Below are 20410 nucleotides of genomic sequence, written 5' to 3'. Positions count from 1 at the left end.
ACCTTTCTTCTCTACATTAGATCCTTTTGGTACCGCAGCATCTTTTAATTCAACATAGTTACTACAGATAGTAGCACTTGTTGGATTCTGACTAGCACAGGCAACCCACACGCAAACTTAAACCCACCTGCAGCTCCTCCTGGGGGAAGGGGAAAAAAAAAAAGGAAAAAAAAAAGCTTTTCCTATGCTAGCTCTTTGCTGGGAGATTCCTGGGGCAAGAGCGACTCTTACAGGAAGGAAGAGATGACACACTTTCTGTTATCATTCCATTTTTTACTGTGTTCAGCTGTTTGTCGTTTTCCTCTTGATGTTGATCCAAGGGCATGGCGGGTGTCCCTGTCCAGATTTCAGTAAGAACCCAGTTTTACTTTAAAATGGGGGTCCTCTTCAGGTTTTAGACAAAAGATTGTTGTTTCCTCAAGTACTGATTCTCTGGGGAAGCTTAGCATCTTAGCACAGATCAGATACAGGCTTTCTTCTCACTGCCTCATACAGGGAGAATTCCCTTCCAGGATGCAATTGCTGCCTTTGCTCTCTATCCTTCTTTTCAGCCTGGAAGATCCAGTCACTGAAAAAAACCCTCTTTCCTGTATTTCTTCTCATTTCACAAAACATAACTAAACAAAAACAAAACCAACCATCAACAACCAAATCACACCAGGACCAAATCAGTTTCACCCAGGCTTCTGGGATGACCTCTAGCAACCCTCAAGTGCTACTGCTTAGCTCCCGGCCCCATGACCCATAACATTTTCTTTTTGTCCATCAAGGAGGAGTAAAATCCCTGTTGGGTGAGGCTGTGCACTGCCTCCTTTAATGTCCAACTCTCCTTTTGAGACACTCCACAATAAACACAGTGGGAATAACTGCTTTGGTTGATATGATGACCAGAGTGAAAGTGTAGCTAGGCCTACTTTGGAAAGGGAGATGATAGACCATTGCAGAGCTTCATGAATAGCAAGGCAATGGAGAAGGACAATCGTCAAGCAATGCAGAAACATCAAAGCCAGAGGAGAAGGAAAGTGGGGGTGAAGTTTTCTTCATAGTGTTGCTATTCAGCGCACCCTCCATTACATACACAGCAAAAAACATCATTCCTCAGGCTCATGGCACTTCCTGGCAAAGTGTGGTTTGCGGACTGTAGGTGGGTTAAAGGCTTTTGAAAGAGGTTCATTAAATTGTCCTGCATGTTCTAAATTAAAAGAGTTGAACTGTTAGTTTCCAACCACATTCTCTTGGTCAATAAGGTCAAGACAAACAGATCTACTCTTACTTACTTAAAGTGTTCCTGAAGAACACTATTCCTGAAGCTGTTATCATTTGTTCCCCTGTATTCAGCACTGGTGAGGCCGCACCTCGAGTACTGTGTCCAGTTTTGGGCCCCTCACTGCAAGAAAGATATTGAGGCCCTGGAATGTGTTCAAAGGAGGGCAACAAAGCTGGTGAGGGGTCTGGAACACAGGCCATATGAGGAGAGGCTGAAGGAGCTGGGAATGTTCAGCCTGGAGAAGAGGAGGCTCAGGGGAGACCTCACTGCTCTCTATAACTTCCTGAAGGGAGGTTGTAGTGAGCTGGGGGTCGGCCTCTTCTCTTGTGTAACTGGTGATAGGACCAGGGGGAATGGCTTCAAGCTACGGCAGGGGAGATTCAGGCTGGACATGAGGAAGTATTACTTTTCAGAAAGGGTGGTCAGGCACTGGAACGGACTGCCCAGGGAGGTGGTGGAGTCACCGACCCTGGGGGTGTTCAAGGAAAGACTGGATGTTGTGTTGAGGGACATGGTTTAGTGGGAGCTGTTGGGAATAGGTGAACGGTTGGACTGGGTGATCTTTTAGGTCTTTTCCAACCTTGGTGATTCTATGATTCTATGATTCTATGATTCTATGATTTCTGGATATTCGGCAAATTTGAAAATGCATGTAATTTTATCTGCAGAGAATAATTTCTGTTATTGACCTTTTAAGCTAACTTCCTTGTAAAATTAAAAAATAATCTATTCCTCATCTCAAGTAATTTCACGGAGATGATTTGGCTATGTCATTGGTTTCAGTCCTCAGCCAGGAGTGCTGAGATTTCCCAGAGGCCTGGCAACTCCAGGAAGGGCAAAGGGCTTCTCTTCATCCTCTTTTTAAAGGCTAATTTGAGGAGTTTGTTGATTTCACTCTCAGAAAGTTGTTGGAGAGAAACAATGATTTTGTAGGTATCAGGAGAGTAAAATATTCATTACAATAGTTTTTTTTCATATCTGCTGCTATCTTAACTGTGTAACTCCTCATGTAATTGCAAAGGTGAACTCTAGCATCACGGTACAGCTTGTCTCGTGCACACCTCTATTCTCTATGGAGTTGTTCTACAGACTGAAGTTCCATGGGCCTATCCCTCCCTCCTATGTGTGGAATCTGCTGCTGAGGCTTCATTATCCTGTGGACTAGTGGAAAACAGTAAACAAAACTGGAGCAGGGAGGAAGGAAGCAAGGGAGGAAGGGACATACTTCACAGAGGTCAGGCAAACTGGCTTACAGCCTATCCAGTATGTGCCTTTATGCCTATCTGCAGGAAGGCCACTTCCAGGAACAGCTGCTGAGCACAGAAAATTCTTGAGAGCTAGGGCAGACTGCCAGGGCAGGGAGTGCAGGAAAAACTCCTTTGTTCAGCTGAGGGCAAAAGGTAAGGAGCACTAAGGCCTTTTCTTTTCTAATGGGCTGACCCCTGCTTCTTTCCATTCAATCATGCTGAAAAGTGCTAGGAGGATTAAAGGATTGCAATTGTGGTGCTCAGGTATTCATCTGCTCTATTCTTTTTAGCCAATTTTTGAAAATATGAGGTGGTAAAAATTGAAAGATGCCTGTATGGGAACTTCTGAGTCATGGCCTGAACCTCTGATTGATCACCTGAGGCAAGCAATGAGTCAGCCAGAGGAGCACAGCTGCAGGCAATTCACCTGTGCTGCTGGAAGACCTCCTCCTAGACCTATTTAAGAGCTGGCTACCAGTGGGGAAGGATCTCGTCTGGAGATTGCCTCTGCTGGTGTTTTGTGGTGAGCCCAGCTGAAGGGTAAGCCTCCCATTTTGTTCTCTTGTTATCATTGTCCACTTTGCCTAACTCTCTTGATTATATTGTAACATTGTGATATCCATTGATTATACAATTGTAACATCTTGATATCCATTGATTATACAATGCCAGAACACCTTCAATTTGTAACCCACAGAGGAAAGAGATTGAGATGTTAAATTGGAGTAGTAGGTGCTGTCAGATAATTTCTGTGGAAAACTTCACAAACATGCTCTGCACTCTAGTTCCCATTTAAAGAATTTTGGCAACAATCCAAACCCATTAAAAATAAAATAAAAAATAAAATAAAAAAATTAAAAAAAATAATTAAAAAAAAATTTTAAAAAATAAATAATAATAATAAAAAAATACATGTATATGTATGGCATTGCTGTTCCCCTTTCATGAGCACATGTCCTGAGTTCTTCAGAAGCAATCTTCCAGATGGAAATTACTGACGCAGCACTGTGCAATCAATAGCTCACTGCGTAAAATGCAGAACAATCACAGATCTGGTTTTATTTACCCACACAGATTTTGACAACAACAACAAAAAAATGACTTTACTGAAGCGGTTGTCTTGTAAAAGATACTGTAGGTGTTCGAACACAGAAACTAACCTTGAATGTCTTTCACTGGGTAAATTTTGGATAGCGTATGAAATGAAAGACTTTTCAGAAACCAGCTCAGAGGAAAAGCATCACAAATCTAAATCAAAGATAGAACAGGAGAACATATGTTTTTTTTGAGAGCAGGGAAACAGACTCACCTACTGTTAACAGCAGTATTACCTTATTTTTATTACCTTCTCTAGAATAGAAGCTTGTATGAGCCATAGATTAGCATCCACCATGACAAATTCCACAGGGAGAAACAACAAAGTACAAAACACCCACAATTTAATTTCCTGAAGAATTATAAAAACTTTTTTTTTTTTTTTTTTTTTTTTTTTTTACATTTGAGGCACACAAGGGAAAAAGCCAGCCCACTGTTTTGTGATTATTATGTATACAAAACTAAATTAGTAATAATGGTAGAAAATCTTCAAAGCCCTTCTGCTGATTTGTTTCCATGGCAATTCTGAATTTTTGTTAGCAACAGCCTTGAAGCCATCTTCTGTCTATTGGGTTTCATGAAGTCTGCCACAAAACAGAACATGAAAATAGAGTTAATTGGAATGAAATGCCTTTTGTAGAGAGTAAGCTAAAATAAATCTTCAGTATATCCCATTTTTAAAGTCAGTTATATGGTATCTAAATGAACATCGCAGTAAAAAACTTTATTGTACTGCCTACCTGTCAAACAGATATCCAGGATATTAAAAACTTTTGGAAATATTCAACACCTCAGAGAATAACATTTTTTTTTCTTATGATTTCCTACTTGCTGTGCTCCAGCTTTAAACTGCATTTCCACAGTGAGGAACCGTAAGAGAATCACAATAGAAAATTAAAAAGCATTTCCTCTTGTGTATATCTGGTTTGGACTGATAGCATGATAGGGCAGGTTTCCAGGTGGCTGTGGCCAATTGCTGTCATTTGTGGAGCTTATTTTATATGTTTTTTTTTTTTTTTTTTTGCTGAAGATTACTTTTCACTTAGATCTGCAGCACGTATCTTCCCTCATAGCCCTTCAGAATCATTTTGCACTATCTAATTTTCTTCTGTGGGCTGCCAGTGACTGTAGATCAGAAATTCTTCCTTCAGAAAAAAACTTACTTCACTGTATTATGTTTGGGAACACTTTATCCCCACTACAAAGGAGTTAGCAACAAAGCAAAATGATTTGCACAGTTTTCAGAAGCCGATGCTGCATAACTGCACACTTGATGTAGATCTTTCAGAAAGGTGTTTTAATTATGTTTGATTTAGACAGGGAAGTAGGAATACTGCTTAAACAAGAAAATTCAAAGTGAATCTGACAAATACTTTGTGAAGGGTAAGAAGGAACAGTAAATGGTATCACTTTTAGAAAGTTCAGGAAGAAGGGGAGAAAGCCACCAGGAGACAGCAAGGGACTAGGCTGACACCATTCTCTTCTCCATCTGCATGTACATTTGATCTTCCATCACAATCTCAAGTTCAAAATACTTTGTTTTCCTATATGAAGAATAGCAAGTCAACTTTAAGTTACTTTTTTTCTTCTTTTCACTTTTGTCCATACAAAAAAATAGCCCATGAAACAGTTTGATTAATGTCATAAGCACTTTAAACCTTACAGACCATTCCAGCTTGGTTACATGGACAGGAAAGGAAGTCAGTTTTCTCCTGTAGGCAAGAGCATCAGAGGTGGTTGGTACGTAGAAAAATTTAATCGTATGGGTGATATCAGCAAGTAACACTGGAGATCATCTTTTCTGCCTCTTGTATTGGGTAAGGACATGGAAACAAATCAAAGGATCTTATCTGTAAGTATACCTAGCTTTGTGGCTGGTGGCTTTTTGACAACCAAATGACCTATATGGCACCAGCTTTGTGGGCACTGGTGGGGGTTCAGGGCTCATTGGGAGGGCTTTAAACTGGTCTGAATGGGGATGGAGGGAATAATGAGCCTTCCCATGACAATGTGTGGGATGGCATAGCTAGATTAGAGGAACAGGGTATTAGTAGGGGCCTTGAAAGACATGCTGCTTTGAGAGGTGTTGGCAATACTGCAACATATATGAAATTGTATGATGATGAGTCAGTGGCTGCTGGAGCTATAGGAGAAGAGAGTGGGGACAATCAAGTGAAATATTTAAAAAGAATTAAAGTGTTATCCTTTAACGAGGTGACAAGACCAGCTTCCCAGCTGAAGTGCCTCTATAGCAATGCACACAGTCTGGAAAACAAACAGGAGCCTGGAAGATACTACGCTACTGGAAAACGATGGTATATTGTCTTCACTAAAACCTGGCAGTGGGATGATTCCCGTGACTGGAGTGTGGCTATTGGCAGCTGCAGCTGTTCATAAGGGACAGGTGAGGAAGGAGTGAAGGAGGTGTTGCCCTCTACAGCAGAGGTTGGTCATGTCTTTTGAATCCCACACTTAAGATATTTATTAACATTAATAGGATCACCTCTGAGTCTTCTTTTTTCAAGGCTGAACAGTCCCAGTTCACTCAGCCTTTCCTCATAGGGAAGATGCTCCAGGCCCTTCGTCATCTTTGTGGCCCTCTGCTAGAGTTTTTCCAGGAGATCCTGTCTGTTTTGTACTAGGGAGCCCAGGACTGGACACAGTACTTCAGGTGATACTTCAGCAGGGCAGAGTAGAGGCGGAGAATCACCTACAAACCTGCTGGCTGTGATGCTGTTAATGCACCCCAAGATCCCATTGGCCTTCTTGGCCACCAGGGCAAACACCAAAGCTGGCTTATGGCCAACCTGTTATCCACCAGGACCTCCAGTTCCTTCTCTGCAGAGCTCTCCTCCAGCAAGTCATGTCCCAACCTGTACTGATACTTGTGGCTATTCCTTCCCAGGTGCAAGACTCTACACTTGCTTTTGTTAAAAAGCACCTCACCTGGTTTATTGCTGGCTAACTCTCCAGCCTATTCAGGTCTTGCTAAACAAAAGCTGGACACGAGCCAGCAATGTGCCCCTGCAGCCCAGAAAGCCAACCATATCCTGGACTACATCAAATGAAGAGCAGCCAGCAGGGTGAAGGAGGTAACCCCGCTGCTCTGCTTTGCTCTGCACTAGTGAGGCCTCACCTGGAGTACTGCGTCCTGATGTAGAGTTCTCAGTACAGGAAACACAGACCTCATGGAATGCATCTTGAGGAGGAATGCAAATGATTCAAGGGATGGAGCACCTGTCCTATGAGAACAGGCTGAGAGAACTGGGGCTGTTCAGCCCAGAGAAGAGACCTGAGGACTCTGAGTCTGAGGAGACCTGATAGTGGCCTTTCAGTATCTAAAGGGGGGCTACAGGAAAGTAGGAGACAGACTGTTTAGCAGGGTCCATGGTGGCAGAAAAACAGAAACGGCTTCAAGCTTTAAGAGGGTAGATTTAGGTAAGATAGGAGGAAAAAGTCTTCTACAGTGAGGGTGGTATGGCACTGGAACAGATTATCTAGAGATGTGGTGGATGCCCCCTCCTGAGACTTTCAAGGTAACGCTGATCAGGACCTGGGCAAACTTATTTAGCTGTACCTGTCTCTGTCCATTGCAGGAGAGTTGGACTACATGACCTTTAAAGGTTCCTTCCAACTTTATGGATTCTTTGATTGCTTGAAGCATTCCTTTCTAATTTTTATTGGGGGCTTTTTCTTTCTTCATGCAAAAGTCTTTCCTGCACCTCCAAAAACAAACTGCCTGCCAGTGCTCCAGTATGTACTCCAGCAAGTTCTGCATACTGAATAAAGGCATACCAGTGCTGAAAGGTTGCCAGTGCAAAGCTCAGACAGTGGTAGAAGACTTGCAAAGTAGTAACCATAAATACACTTTTGGAAAAGGTATTTGGAAAAACTGGCAAACAAATGAACAAATACCAAACTTGTAGAAGAAATGAAAAATTTAGGAAGCAGATTACAAAGTGCTGTTTCTGGAAAAAAGTTTACTTTTCGAAGATATGATGTGCCAAAGAAGAATGCTGATATGCCAAATCACAAACAAGCTTTCAAGATAAGAAATATCTTTCAGGGGAATTTTTTTCAAGATAAGAAACATTTTTCTGCATTTATTTAATGATAAATTTAAAAAAAAAAAAAAAAAGAAACAAAACTAAATAAAAAAAAAGAATGTTTCCATTCAAGCCAAAAGTTGTGGCTTAGCATCTTGAATACCTAATTTGTGTGTTATGATTTCAGACATGTATTTGTCATTTCCACTGGTTACCAGCATTCAGGTCCAGGTATGATTGTGGAATTGTTCTCTTGTTGGGCAACACTCCCAGCTCTGAAAAGTTGCCATCTACCAATTTTGCAAATAAGGAGGTGAGAAAGCTTCAACTTTCCTTTCTAAATACTGGGAAGGTTTTTTTTTCTGCAAGACTTCTCTAAGGCCTGGTGAGCTGCACAGGAGACTGGATGCAGCAGATTCAAACCACAGCGTATTTCCCCCATTTGCCACTGTCAGCTTCAGACATGACACAGATGGTTTTGTGTATTCCCACTATAGAGGACAGCATCTGTCCTGGTAGAAAAGCTGATGGTGAGTCACATGCCATAACGAAAACTTCCCAAGAACAAAAACCATTAATCCTTACATTTGCATTTTAGTCTGTGAAGTGCTTGCTCCTAAAATCCTAAACAGCCAGGAACATCAGGTTTACACAAAACACAGTCCTGTTTGGTCAAAACCAAACCAGAGAAAGAACCACAATCTCTGCAAGCAGCAGCCCAGGACAGAATAAACAAAAATAAGTGAAATTGAGAGAGAAAAACACTCAAAGACACTCGTATTTCTAGTTCCTGCAGTAGTTTTGGTGGAAGAAAACATAGCAGGGAAGAATGTTGACTTCAGATGTCAAATCTGACTCAAATCTTCGGGTTCCTGAACTCCAGGACTGCCCATGCTCAGCCCAAAGGTTGCTGAAGCCAAACTCCTCTAGAAAAGGCTGCAGAGGGACAACACAGCCCCAGGACTGCCTGGAGCAGCCAACACCTGACTCCAGATGCTGACACTCTTAATGGGCCCTGTTTTGATTCCCATTGATGAAAAAAAGAATGAAGACTGGATGCTCAAATATTTTAAACACATGTCCTTTTGAAAGGAACAGTGAAAGCCAAAGATGAGAGAGAAAACATGAGGCAGACAAAGAAGGAATTGATGCTCTGTGTCATTCTTTCCTTGAAGAGATGACTTCATACACTCTTTCAATAATCCTTACCTAGGAAATGAACGCTAAAAATATTAACACTTTAAAAAAAAATACAGTCCTTATTAACATAAAATTATCTAATTATGGGAAAAAAAAAACAACCCAACAAATAAATAGAAACCTTAACCCACAAAAATTAGTGTTCCATATACCAATTTTTTGGAAGACATTCCCAAGCAATTATAAAAACTACGACCAAAAAGTACTGTCTCAAACTAATCAAGTACTATGCATGACTTATCATTTTAGTACACTTATCATTGCAGCTGTATTAGGAAAGTTAATGAGTAAATCAAATCCTACTACTTTGTTGACAGCCTGTTTCCAGCAAAAGCACCTGATGAGTAACAGCAAGCTCAGACACATGAACAGAAAAATGCAGAACTCCTAGATAAATTTAAAAGCACATAATGGAACGCACTGTCTGTTTCTTGTATTTCTCAAGATATTTTGTCCTTTAAATACCAGCTCTTGACAGTATTAAAAATTCATTATGTGTTTCAGTGACACACCTTGCCTCTGAAATCCCTCAACTCCCAGATGAGGAAAGTTTATGGATATGTTGGTTTTAGAAGTTAATTAATCCATTAAGAACACCAAAATATTGAACGGTAGTTGATTTTCTGATGGCCAGCTGTGCTTTGGAAAAAAAAAAAACAAAACACCAGGTTGGGTTGTAGCTAAACAGTGCTGCATGGAGATGGGGACAAGTCTGCTTTTCATGTTGTTCTATCAGCAAGGGGGGTTGCAGTGTTCAGGGGAGCCAGGATGGCTGGCTCAGACTGGCCAAAGGGACATTCCATACCATGTAACACCATGCAGAACTGCAAAAATGGGGAAGCTGGCTGGGACAAGGGGTAGGGATGGGGACAGCTGCTGCTTGGTGGGGCCTGGATGGGCATCAGGTAGTGGGTGGCAATTGTGCTGTGCATCATTTGTATTGAAAAGATGCACATTATTATAATTACTACTATTTGCCCTCAGTTTTCTGTCCTAGTATGTTACATTTATCTCAACCCATGAGTTTTACCTTTTTTTTTCTCCTTCAATTCTCTCCCCAGTTCTCCTGGACACTGCAGTCAGAAAACATCTGTGTGGTACTTCACTGTCTGCCCGGTTAAATCACAACAGTATTTTATATTGCAAAATAACGTGTCTATTCACAGAAATCACAACTCCATAGTGACAAAGTAAACATACACATATCAAAGTCACAAACTTTCTTCAGTTACAACCAAAACATTATATTCGAACTACAAAAGGTCTTTTGTGTCAAGCAGAAGTTATCTTTTGCACACCTTGTTTTCTTAAAATTCAGCAAACATAAACTTTGTAATTCCTGCAAGCTGCACGTTACTTCATTCTACTACAAGAAACAGCTTGGAAACAAGAATTGCAACGTTTATACCTGCAAGTAAGGTATAAAGACACTCAAAGCAAACACATTAATACAACCTCTCTAATGGGAAAGAACTGTATTTTAGAACAAAGAGATGTGTCATTTGTGTATGTTTATTCATAGAAAAAGTTTAAGTAGAATAACTATGACGCTCAAACCACTATCATTAAATGGAATAAACTGCAGAAATTTAAAACATACATTGCTCAGCAGTACCTATTTACAAGATTGTTCTTCTAAGATTGCCAACATTAAAATGCAGTTAATTTCACAAACTGATCTCATTTTACAGGTCTTAACCACATAAACATCGCTATTCTTGTCAGCACACTGTCAAAATAACATTACATAATCTTTTACATCAAGAGTAACTTTTCTGTTACTGTGTTTCTGTTCAAGTGTAATCAGGAACATCCCCTATCTAATGGCAACTTTTGTCAGCTTCAGCAGATTAAGCTGGATTTCTTTCGTTAGAGCTGTTAATTACTAAAATTAACTTGTGGCTAAAACAGCTTTTCTACAGAACACTGATGCAGAACTCTTATCAAGAGAAATCTTATCAATTTTTGAGGACTCAGCAAACAAATAAGACAGTTAACATCTTTCACGGTGTTAAGCTTAGCTATGAACTATGTCATTTTCTTCTTTATGAAATATTTCCCACGTTTCTGCAATTTATGAAAACAAGAAGTTATGGTATAATTTTAAAAGTTTGTTTAATATGTTTTATAGAGACTTTGTTATCATTACTATCTAAAAGATCTCCAAATCATGAGCATTATCAATTTCTATAACATCTTCAGGTTCCATCTTGGCTTCATGATGCCCATCCTGCAAATCATCCAGAGAAGCCAGAGCTTCGTTTGTGTCACTGGCAAAAGTCTCACGAGATGCATCATCATATTCTTGCAGGTTAAGCCCTTTAATGGCTTTTTTCATCTTCTTTCCTAGAATTTGTATTCTTCTCTTCTTAGCAGCTTTCTTGTTTTCATATTCCTTTTGGTTTTCCAGGTAGAATATTTCCTTGAACGAAAGTAAATAAAAAAAAAAAAAAGACATTAATTTCCTGAAGAAAACATCAAACAAAAATCCTTTTAACTTCTAATTCTGCTCAACAATAATGAACATTCACACTACTCAGGGTAGGAGTACAGATTGCACTTACTTTGATTTGAAACTATCATGAAAGCAACACTAAGTTTTTCATTCCAAGCATGCAGATGACACAAAACTGGGAGTGGTTGATATACCAGTGCCATGCTGGTGCCATGCAAAGGGATTTCAGCAGTCTGAAGAAACAGACTGACAGCAATTTCATAAAACCATAGAATCACAACGTTGGAAAGGACCTAGGATCTAGAAGATCACCTAGTCCAACCATCCTCCCATTACTAATATAAGCTACTAAGCCATATCTCTTAGCTCCTCATCCAGACTTCATCTCACAGAGTTCAAAAAGAAATGCAAAGTTCAGATGTTGCACTAAAGGACATGGTCGAGTGAGAAAATATCGGTGGTAGGTGGAAAGCTGGACTGGATGATCTTGGAGGTCTTTTCCAACCTTAGTAACTGTGACTCTACATCTGTGGACGAATGACACAAGGACATACTTGTGGCCAACCGTCCAGAAAATACAGCAGCAGAAAAGGACCAGGAAGGCATGCTAGACATAAAGGTGAACAAGAAACCAATAGTGCACCCTTGCCACAAAGAAGGACAATAATGTTCTGAGCTGCCCGAGGCAAATACTGCCAGCAGGTGCAGGGAAATGAACCCTTCCCCCTCCTCAGGGCTGGAAAGACCACACCTCAGGCAGCGCATCCAGTTCTGGGCTCCCCAGTATTGAAGAATACAGACTGAAGAGACTACCATGAGGGGCCACTAAATATAAGCTTGGAGAAGAAAAGGCTCAAGGAGAGGTCTTACGTATAAATGCCTGAAGGGAGAGTGCAAACAAACAAAGAGTCAGGCTCTACTCAGTGGTATTCAGAGAAAGGATAAGAGGCTATGAGCACAAAGACAGAAGGTTCCCTCTGAACACTGGCTGACACTTTTTGACTGTGACACTGACTGAGCACTGGCAGAGATATCTCCCACAGTTGTTTCAACAAATGGAAATTCCACCGATCAAAAGCCATCTGGACATGCTCAAGGCAATCTCTTCTAGTGGAGCCCTGCTTGAGCAGGTGGGCTGGACCAAAGGACTTGCAAAGGTCTCTGTTGACCTACACTAGTCTTGATTTTTCAAAGAAAATCTTTTATGTTAAGATGAAAGAAAACAACTGAAGGTAACTTACAGTGAAATCTTAAGCAGAAGGTTCTATTGCCCTTCAACAAAACTCTTCCTTAAAAATGAAACTGGAGGCCACATCTCTACAGAAAAACCTTTTTGAACCCCAGTAACATTTTCACTCCTATAAAGCAAACTCTAAGAAGCTTTCTCCTTATTTTAAAGGCGGAAAAGATCATGCAGATTAACTAAATGCAGCTACATGCCTTATTTCCATTTTTTTTTTTTAAATGAAAATCAAAGTTTCACACAAAAAACGTTAATGCTTTTTTCACTCCAAGAGATGCAAGTCCAATGCTAAGTACACAGATGTGCGAGCGTGTTGTACACGACAGCCTCTGCGATGACAAGACTCACATTTTTTCTATCGAACTGTGTATCAAACACCAGTCAGTTTCACTGAGTACAAACTGCTGCCTCATTAAACGCTTGACAAAAATCAGCATGAGAATAACAAGGCACACAGTCATAAAGGCATGGATGAGGTGGCTGCACAGTACATTTTACATGGAAGTGAGATAAAATGATCAAACTCACAACTTTTTGCAGCCATTGTATGCTATGGAATGTTGTGTTTGTTTTTTTGTTACTGTTGTTTTTTTTTTTTTAATATGTGACAGACAATCCCAGATTGAACTGATTCATCTCTAATTCCCAGTACAAAATGGTGGGCTAACATATCAAGTGAGCTGAAAAAGCAAAACAGCTTTAAAAGAATTAAAAAAACAAAAAGACATTTCAGACGATACAGAAAACCGTGAAAGGCAAGGCAGTAATATTTACAAGATCATTAATCTAGGATGGCAAGCACATTAGGCCAGTGAGCAATTACGACTAGATTCAGACAATAATCTGGCAAAAGGGAAAGTATATAGCTTCAGCTGTAGCACCAGACAATAAGACAAGAATACTCTACTAAGAGCACATTATTAAACTAACGTATAATTAAGCGATGTCCAAATAGAAATACAGCTGTAAATAACATTACTGTAAGGTATACAAAATTATGAAAAACTCAGTATGCAACTCTTCAGACGCCACAGTTTTCTCATCTGTTTTTTGTCACTGGCAATACATAAATGGTGCTTTTTTAGCCACCTGTCAATGCAGTGCGTGAACTGTTATTTGCTTATACTTTGAATATGAAAAGCACATTTCTTTGGAATAATAAACTTGCTAGAAGTCTTCAGGAGAATTCAGACATAAGCTTTCTAGCAGAAAAAAAACCTCCACAAAATTAACTTTGGACAATCACATGCACTCTTAGCAATTTTACCTTGATTTGTTCTTCTTTGATACTGGGAGTATTCTTGAGCAGGTTTAAATAAACACCCCCTGGTGTTCTTCTCCTTGTACCATTCTTAACAGAGAAAGAAAAAATTTGCAACGTTAGCAAAATTAAAATACAACTGTTGATACAAGAAGCGCATAAAATACAATGCTTTCTATTAAGATTGAATTCAAAAAGCAAAATTCTGCTGTTCTAGTTGTTGCATAACCACAACCCTTTTTTTTAATTGCTGTTTATGGCTGATATAGTCAACAACCAGCTTCCTACTTTTGGACAGAAGTATCAACTGTTCATAACTAAATCTAATTTTGACAGTGAAAAAACAAAGTACTTATGCATTTCAGATACTCTCACAGCCATCTGCAATAACACATATAACACATATACATTAGGTTAGATATTCAAAACATTATTAACAAGGAAGCCTAGTAAAATTTCAAGAATTAATCTCATAAAATTCTGTGAAATCTCATTTGTTTATCTGCAGGATCTTGCATTACTCCCAAGGCAAAAGTTTCTCCCTGTAACATGTTAGTTCCATGCTCCACATCTACTTCAGTAGATTTCAAATTAACAACAGTGAAGTACCATGCTGGTGCATGAACAGACACAGCTTTGAAGCCTCTGTAAATTATAAACACTAGCTACCAGAATATTTTACAATTACCATTCACAGTACATAAAGTTAACTGTTACTCCAATGCCCCGATACTCTATTAAAGGCAAGCTTTTCTACTAAATAGCAAACAATACAATTCAGAAGTTTAAGAACAGGGAAGCTCAATTTGTATATCTTTTCTTGAAAGAGCAGACAACACAAATTTTTATTATGCTAGTAGCACAAAATCTCAATTAAAAAAACCAGTACACTGTATCTACCTTTCAAATGGTATACGCTGATATGCAGGCAAAGTTGCCACTAAGAGTTGTACCTTTTCATCTTCTCAGTGAATACTTGTTGATTATAATTTGAATCCCTCATAAAAACACACTGCTTTTAAGAGAAGTCACTTTTAGAGAAGTCACTGGCTAGAAAACTTACCTCCTGCCTTGCAACCACAAAAGTTAAAAAAACAATTAATTAACTTTCACCTCACAGCTCACTATTTAACAAAAACACACACACAAACTGGTAACTTGATCATTATGTATAGAATTTTTACCATGACGTGTAAAAGAAATCTGCCCTCAGTTCTGCACTGCTGTACACAGGTCTGATAATAAAGCTAAGAGATTCCCTATTGAGAATTATGTTTTGGAAGTGACATTAGGAATGCCTGCAACATACCACATTGACCTCTGATTATATGCTGATTAACCTAGATAGCTCAGTGCTGCTATCTAAAACAACCACTGGACTTAACAGAGTAATCTCCCAGAAGCTTCATCCCAGAAGTACAAGCTTTTATTCAAGATTCAGAATGTCTTAAGGTCACGAGGGAAACATCCCAAGGTAAGGCACGTAATTGTTATGCTACCACTGCAAATCAGATACTGATTTGAGGACAAGAAGAGGAGTAACTTCCAGACCCATTCATCTCATTGATTACTCAAACTGCTAGAGGGTTATGCTAGCATTTATTGCTAATTGACTTTCATTGCTCAGACAATTCCCAAGGAAAGACTGTAAAAAAAAACAAAACAAAAAAAAGCATGGAATCTAGAAGAACCTGTCAAATGTGAAAGCTATGTAATAGAATTACACAAACATTCTGCAAACAAAAAGTATCCCCTCCACCCCCTGCCACAACGTCACATTTTTCTTACCACTATGAACAGTCCACCATTTTGTTCCACTTCAGCAGTTTCCATGAGCAGCTCAATAGATTTTCTCTTTCCAATTATTTTCACTACTCGAGCAATCAAATCTTTCTTTGGTTCACAAAGCCTTGAGGAAGTGGGGGGGAAACAAACACATTCAGTGTGTAGAATTTCAAGTAAAAATCAATCACAGCACTTCCATAATGAGCAATTCATTCTATGTGATACAGAACTATGCTATTAATAATGAGTTTCTACACTTAAATGTTTTTCTGTGGCTTCTTAAATCTCAATTTTACAGTATTGAACTTCTGAAGGACAGTGATATCTAAAGCATGCATTCGTGTTAAAAGTTTGTCCAAACAAAAATGCTTTGAGTAGCTGTTTTCCCTCTACCAATTAGTGAAAAGTTAAACTATATCAGAAACTTCAAAGCCCTACATAAACCTCTGAAGCAAGAGGATGAAAGTCTGCCGTACGATAAAACAGCTACATATTAAAGGAGGGTAACACTGAACTCTAGCTAAGAGTTTGAATACAAAGTCAGCAGTCAGCTTACACAGCATCTATTTGCTCAGCCAGCATCTCTACTCCACTGGAAGAAAAGTATAAGCCCACAGATACAAAACTGTGTCGAGCAAGAGTCATATTCAATGTTTTTTTTTTTGTGTCCTTAAATGGCAAAGCTGATGATGCACAGTTCCAAGCACTATAGCAGAGTGGTTTTAAATCCAAAAGGGGGGGGGGGAAGCAGAGGAGAGCAACATACTGCATGAACTACAAACATTTACTGAAGACCACCACATATTCAAGTGCTTTAAGTGACATTACCATGCTACAAAATTACTCACACTGCAACAGCTATAACAATAGAAGCTGCTTGACCTACTATAGGGAACCTGCGATCTGCAAAGGTCCCTTCCAATACCAATGATTCTGGGCACAACTCAAGCTTGGTAGCTCTAACACTGGCTGGCACAGAACTGCAGCAAAGCTTCATAATATTGTCTCGCTTTCAGTGCTAGCACCTAGTAATCATAATTTGACCAGCAGTGAAAAGTCTCTGAATACAGGATGATCTATGTAAACAACACATGTATTTCAGAAGCAGTGCTCTCAAAAACATTATCCTACTCACGTCAACTAGAGTTTCAAAGATTTGTAATTTAGCCACATTTCCACAGTGACAACAGTTTATGTATACTAATTACCAACTTAAAATTTACATCTTTAATCATGGCACAATTCCTCAAATAGCCACTACTAAATATAATTAACAAGAAATAGTATTTTTTATAGCCACCGTTAAAAAAAAACCAAGCCATTAAAATCAATCTCTACCTGATTGACTCAGAAAGGAAAAAAAAGGTTAGACCATTACTGTATGCTTCTAAAAGACACCACATAAAATGCTGCATTTTAATTTCAGGATTTTGGAAATACCCAGAAGGCACTTATTCATGCCTTTTGTAGCCTAGTACAACACATCACAGAGACAGCAAATCAAGGTCTTTTTTTGTGTGTTCTCTTCCATCCATAGTTTACCAATACTTAAGTAGACATACGATTATCTAGCTTACCGGTAAGCAATTTCATCTGCTACTTTTTCCTCCGAATCCTCTTCTGTTATTTCATACCTTCCTTGGTATTTCATTTCTTGTCTTTCACCCAGTCTGTCTTTTACAGATCGCTTTCGTTTGAGAAAGCCTTGTCCATTTTCTTCTTCTGCTGGCAATGTTTTCTTGTCATCATGCATGTATTCATCCAGTTCTTTATCTAAAGTCTCTGCCTCCTTTTGCTGAGCTTCCTTCATCAACTTTTTAGCCAATAAATAATTGTAAGTCTCTGACTGCCTGCTCCTGTCAATACTTCCATCCATCCCTAGAATCCCAAGTTCAGTAGCCACTGCATCCTGATTTTGCTCCTGGAGCACCACACCCCAAATGTTGTTAACTTTCTTACCACCTAGAGCAGTTTGTTTCATGTGGCTCTGAGTAACTGGAAATGGCTCAGATTTGGCAGGAGGAAAGTTGAAACATTTCTGTCGTTTTCGTTTCCACAGACAGCTATCATCATCAGATTCAGAAAAGCTTTCATCACTTGAATCTACACTCTTGGTTGTCCGATAAGGAACGTCTGGTGCACCTGATGAAAGGCTGCTCTGGAAAGGTCTGCCTGCATTACTGCCATCGTGTGATTTCTGAAATGAAGTAGCAAATGTACATTAACTCAATTACTCACACAAAGAAAGAGAGCCATCAAGTCATGCAAAAAATTTCATTATCTTGAATTTCCTAATCTCAACTAGTGGCATTTTGAGCAGTACTCTGTAAGTATCTGGAAGAGACTAAAAAGGCTACTGCAATTACCAGCCCAGACAATGACAAATGTGCACAGTAGTTTTAAGAAAGAAAACTATTACAGCACTTTGGTGAAAGTTCTCATAACAGTAGAGAAATTAAAAGTCTTCTCTGGAGTCTAATCTGTCAGAAAGAGAGTGGGTGCCCAGTGATGTGCAACCACAGCAGTCTTCCCTGAAATTTATGTGAAAGGAAAAAAAAAAGGAACAAAAACTAAAGACAGATGCTACTCGAGACTTTGAAAAGCTAATAGCATCTGGTGATTTTGATTCACTAAGAGCAAGGCATTACCATCTAATGGTAATGCCTCACATTAGAATCAGATTTCCTCTCTGCTTTAAAACAAAGGGCTACTGACTCACTGTGGACATTATTAAACAGGGCAAAAACAAAACCCTAAAGGTTTTAAAATGCTTTACAAACAAGTCTTACTGCTCCAAACAACATTCAAGATCTGGCACTTCTCCATCATTCTGACTGGCAGACTACAGAAAAAGCTGAGCCTGCTCAAATCTGCATCACCTGCAGACATCACAGGTTACATAGGCCAGAATTCTGATATTACCATTTCAGGGAACTTCTGGCCATGCTGTCTATGCCATTCTACATTAACTCTTTTTTTTTTTTTTTTTCTGAACTGTTAATTTCATTTTTCCCTGGTTGATTTCTTATTGTATGCTACCCTAAGATCTTTAAGATCAGACTTTCTTCAACCAGAGGTTAAAAACCGTTTTTAATTATCTCACCACAGGTATGGCACCGTTTCTTCCCTTCCTTTTAGGGAAGTGAGAGCAGATGAAGTTCAAATATTACAATACGTCTTAACATGGAAGCTCTTAGATCTCGGGAATAAACAGAACCATAAACAGCAGTTTACGGTTCTAAGAGCAGTACATTCACAGCACAGCGGTGGTCGTTACCCATCGCTCCCACGTGCGGAGGAACGCTTCGTCCTCACTGTTCGCGAAAGGCCTGAACCTGGACACCCAGCGTTCTCCTTCCTCACCACATCCGGCTCCTCAGAGCCATGGGAACCAGCCCGCTCCGCCGGGGCCCACGGCACGGCCAGCGGGGCCACGCAGCGGGAAGGGCTCACCCGGCCAGGCCGCACGGCCAGGCCCGACCCGCACAGCTTCGGGCCCGGCGCCGCTCTCCGCCGCCAGCAGTCTCCCGGCCGCCCGTTGTGGCCGGGCCTGCAGGGCGCCTCCGGCAGCGGGGAGGGGGAGGCCGGGCCCTACCCGGAGCCCGCCTCGCCACAGCCTCCCATCGCTCACCTGCTGCTGCTCCCCGGGGGAGCCGGCGGCGGGCATGTCGGAATCCGAGTCGGAGAGCTCGCCGTCCTCCACATCGCCCTCCATGCGCCGCACCTCCAGTGCCATCGCGGCGCAGCGATCCCCCTACGACGACGGCGGAGGCGGCGGCGGCGGGGCGGGGGCGGGGCGGGGACGCGTTGGGAGCGTCGGCGGGCAGCGCGGGGCGGGGCGAGGGCGCGCTGTGCGCAGCCGCCATCTTGTGCTGTGCACTGCCCCCTAGTGGAGCTACGCACGTTCATCGGCGCCGCGTGGAGGCGGGGGATGTTGTGGGTGCACAAGGGCGGCGGATGAACAAACATGCGCAGATCGCGTAGTCCGACTCATACCGTCAGTCGGTCGACCAGGCAGCCCTCTATTACTCAAGCTGCTCAAGTGTTAGAGAACATACTTTATTCTTGGCGCTGGATGCATGAGGGGATCATAGAATCATAGAATAGCCTCGGTTGAAAAGGACAATGATGATCATCTAGTTTCAGCACCCCTGCTGTGTGCAGGGTGCTTCTGCCTGATAGCACGTATCTGATACAAAGCACCTCTGCTATACGTGTGTTACGTATGCAAACATTTTCCCAGGCAGAAGATATCAGTAGTTCCCCCATAATCATTCTCATAGGGTTCCACCTCCTTGTGCATGCTCAGTCTTTTTGTGGCAGTGGTCCTGAGACCCTCTGCATGAAGTTAGTAGCCTTTCTCGCTGGCTGGCTGAACCCAGTCTTCATGCATGCTCAGTTAGCTCCTTGCCTTGGTTACACAAGCTGCTTTCACAGTATCAGCGGATCCAAGCAGGATTTCCATGTCTGCCATTTTGTGTAAGGAGGTCAGTACATCATTATGTGGTACAAGGGCACAGATTTTTCCTCTTTTCTAAACCAACTCCAGGGCTTTCCATCAGTGAGCACTAGCAAACTTAACGGTATTTCACCATCTTGTATGACAGCCATCAGCCCACCACCACCATGCTCACTAAACCACATCTCTCAGTGCCCTGCAAGATGACCCAGGGCCATTACTAGCCAGAGTTACTGTGTGACGATGTGGGTTACTTCAGGTGAGTCTAAAAAGCCGCCGTGGGTTCAGTACAAAGATAAAAAAATCAGTCTCCAACAGTCTATCTCTGGTTCTTTGATGTGGGTCAATGAAT

The 20410-nt window shown here is 40.8% G+C and overlaps 1 protein-coding gene across 1 annotated transcript; it reads right to left on the bottom strand.

Annotated features, from left to right (window-relative positions):
* Positions 1-10349: 10349 nt before the first annotated feature.
* Positions 10350-19363, bottom strand: PHAX (phosphorylated adaptor for RNA export). The gene is made up of 5 exons (XM_042823065.1): positions 19231-19363; positions 17177-17796; positions 15603-15723; positions 13821-13904; positions 10350-11277 (listed from the first exon to the last, which is right to left on the bottom strand). The coding sequence occupies exons 1-5, from the start codon at positions 19333-19335 to the stop codon at positions 11008-11010; spliced, it is 1200 nt and encodes a 399-aa protein (XP_042678999.1). The 5' UTR covers positions 19336-19363; the 3' UTR covers positions 10350-11007.
* Between the last annotated feature and the right edge of the window lie 1047 nt (positions 19364-20410).

This window comes from Centrocercus urophasianus, unplaced genomic scaffold (genome assembly GCF_019232065.1).
Source record: "Centrocercus urophasianus isolate 14NV4802_14NV808 unplaced genomic scaffold, USGS_Curo_1.0 seq_21, whole genome shotgun sequence".
Taxonomy (NCBI): domain Eukaryota; kingdom Metazoa; phylum Chordata; class Aves; order Galliformes; family Phasianidae; genus Centrocercus; species Centrocercus urophasianus.
This window is presented reverse-complemented; position numbering and strand designations above follow the sequence as displayed.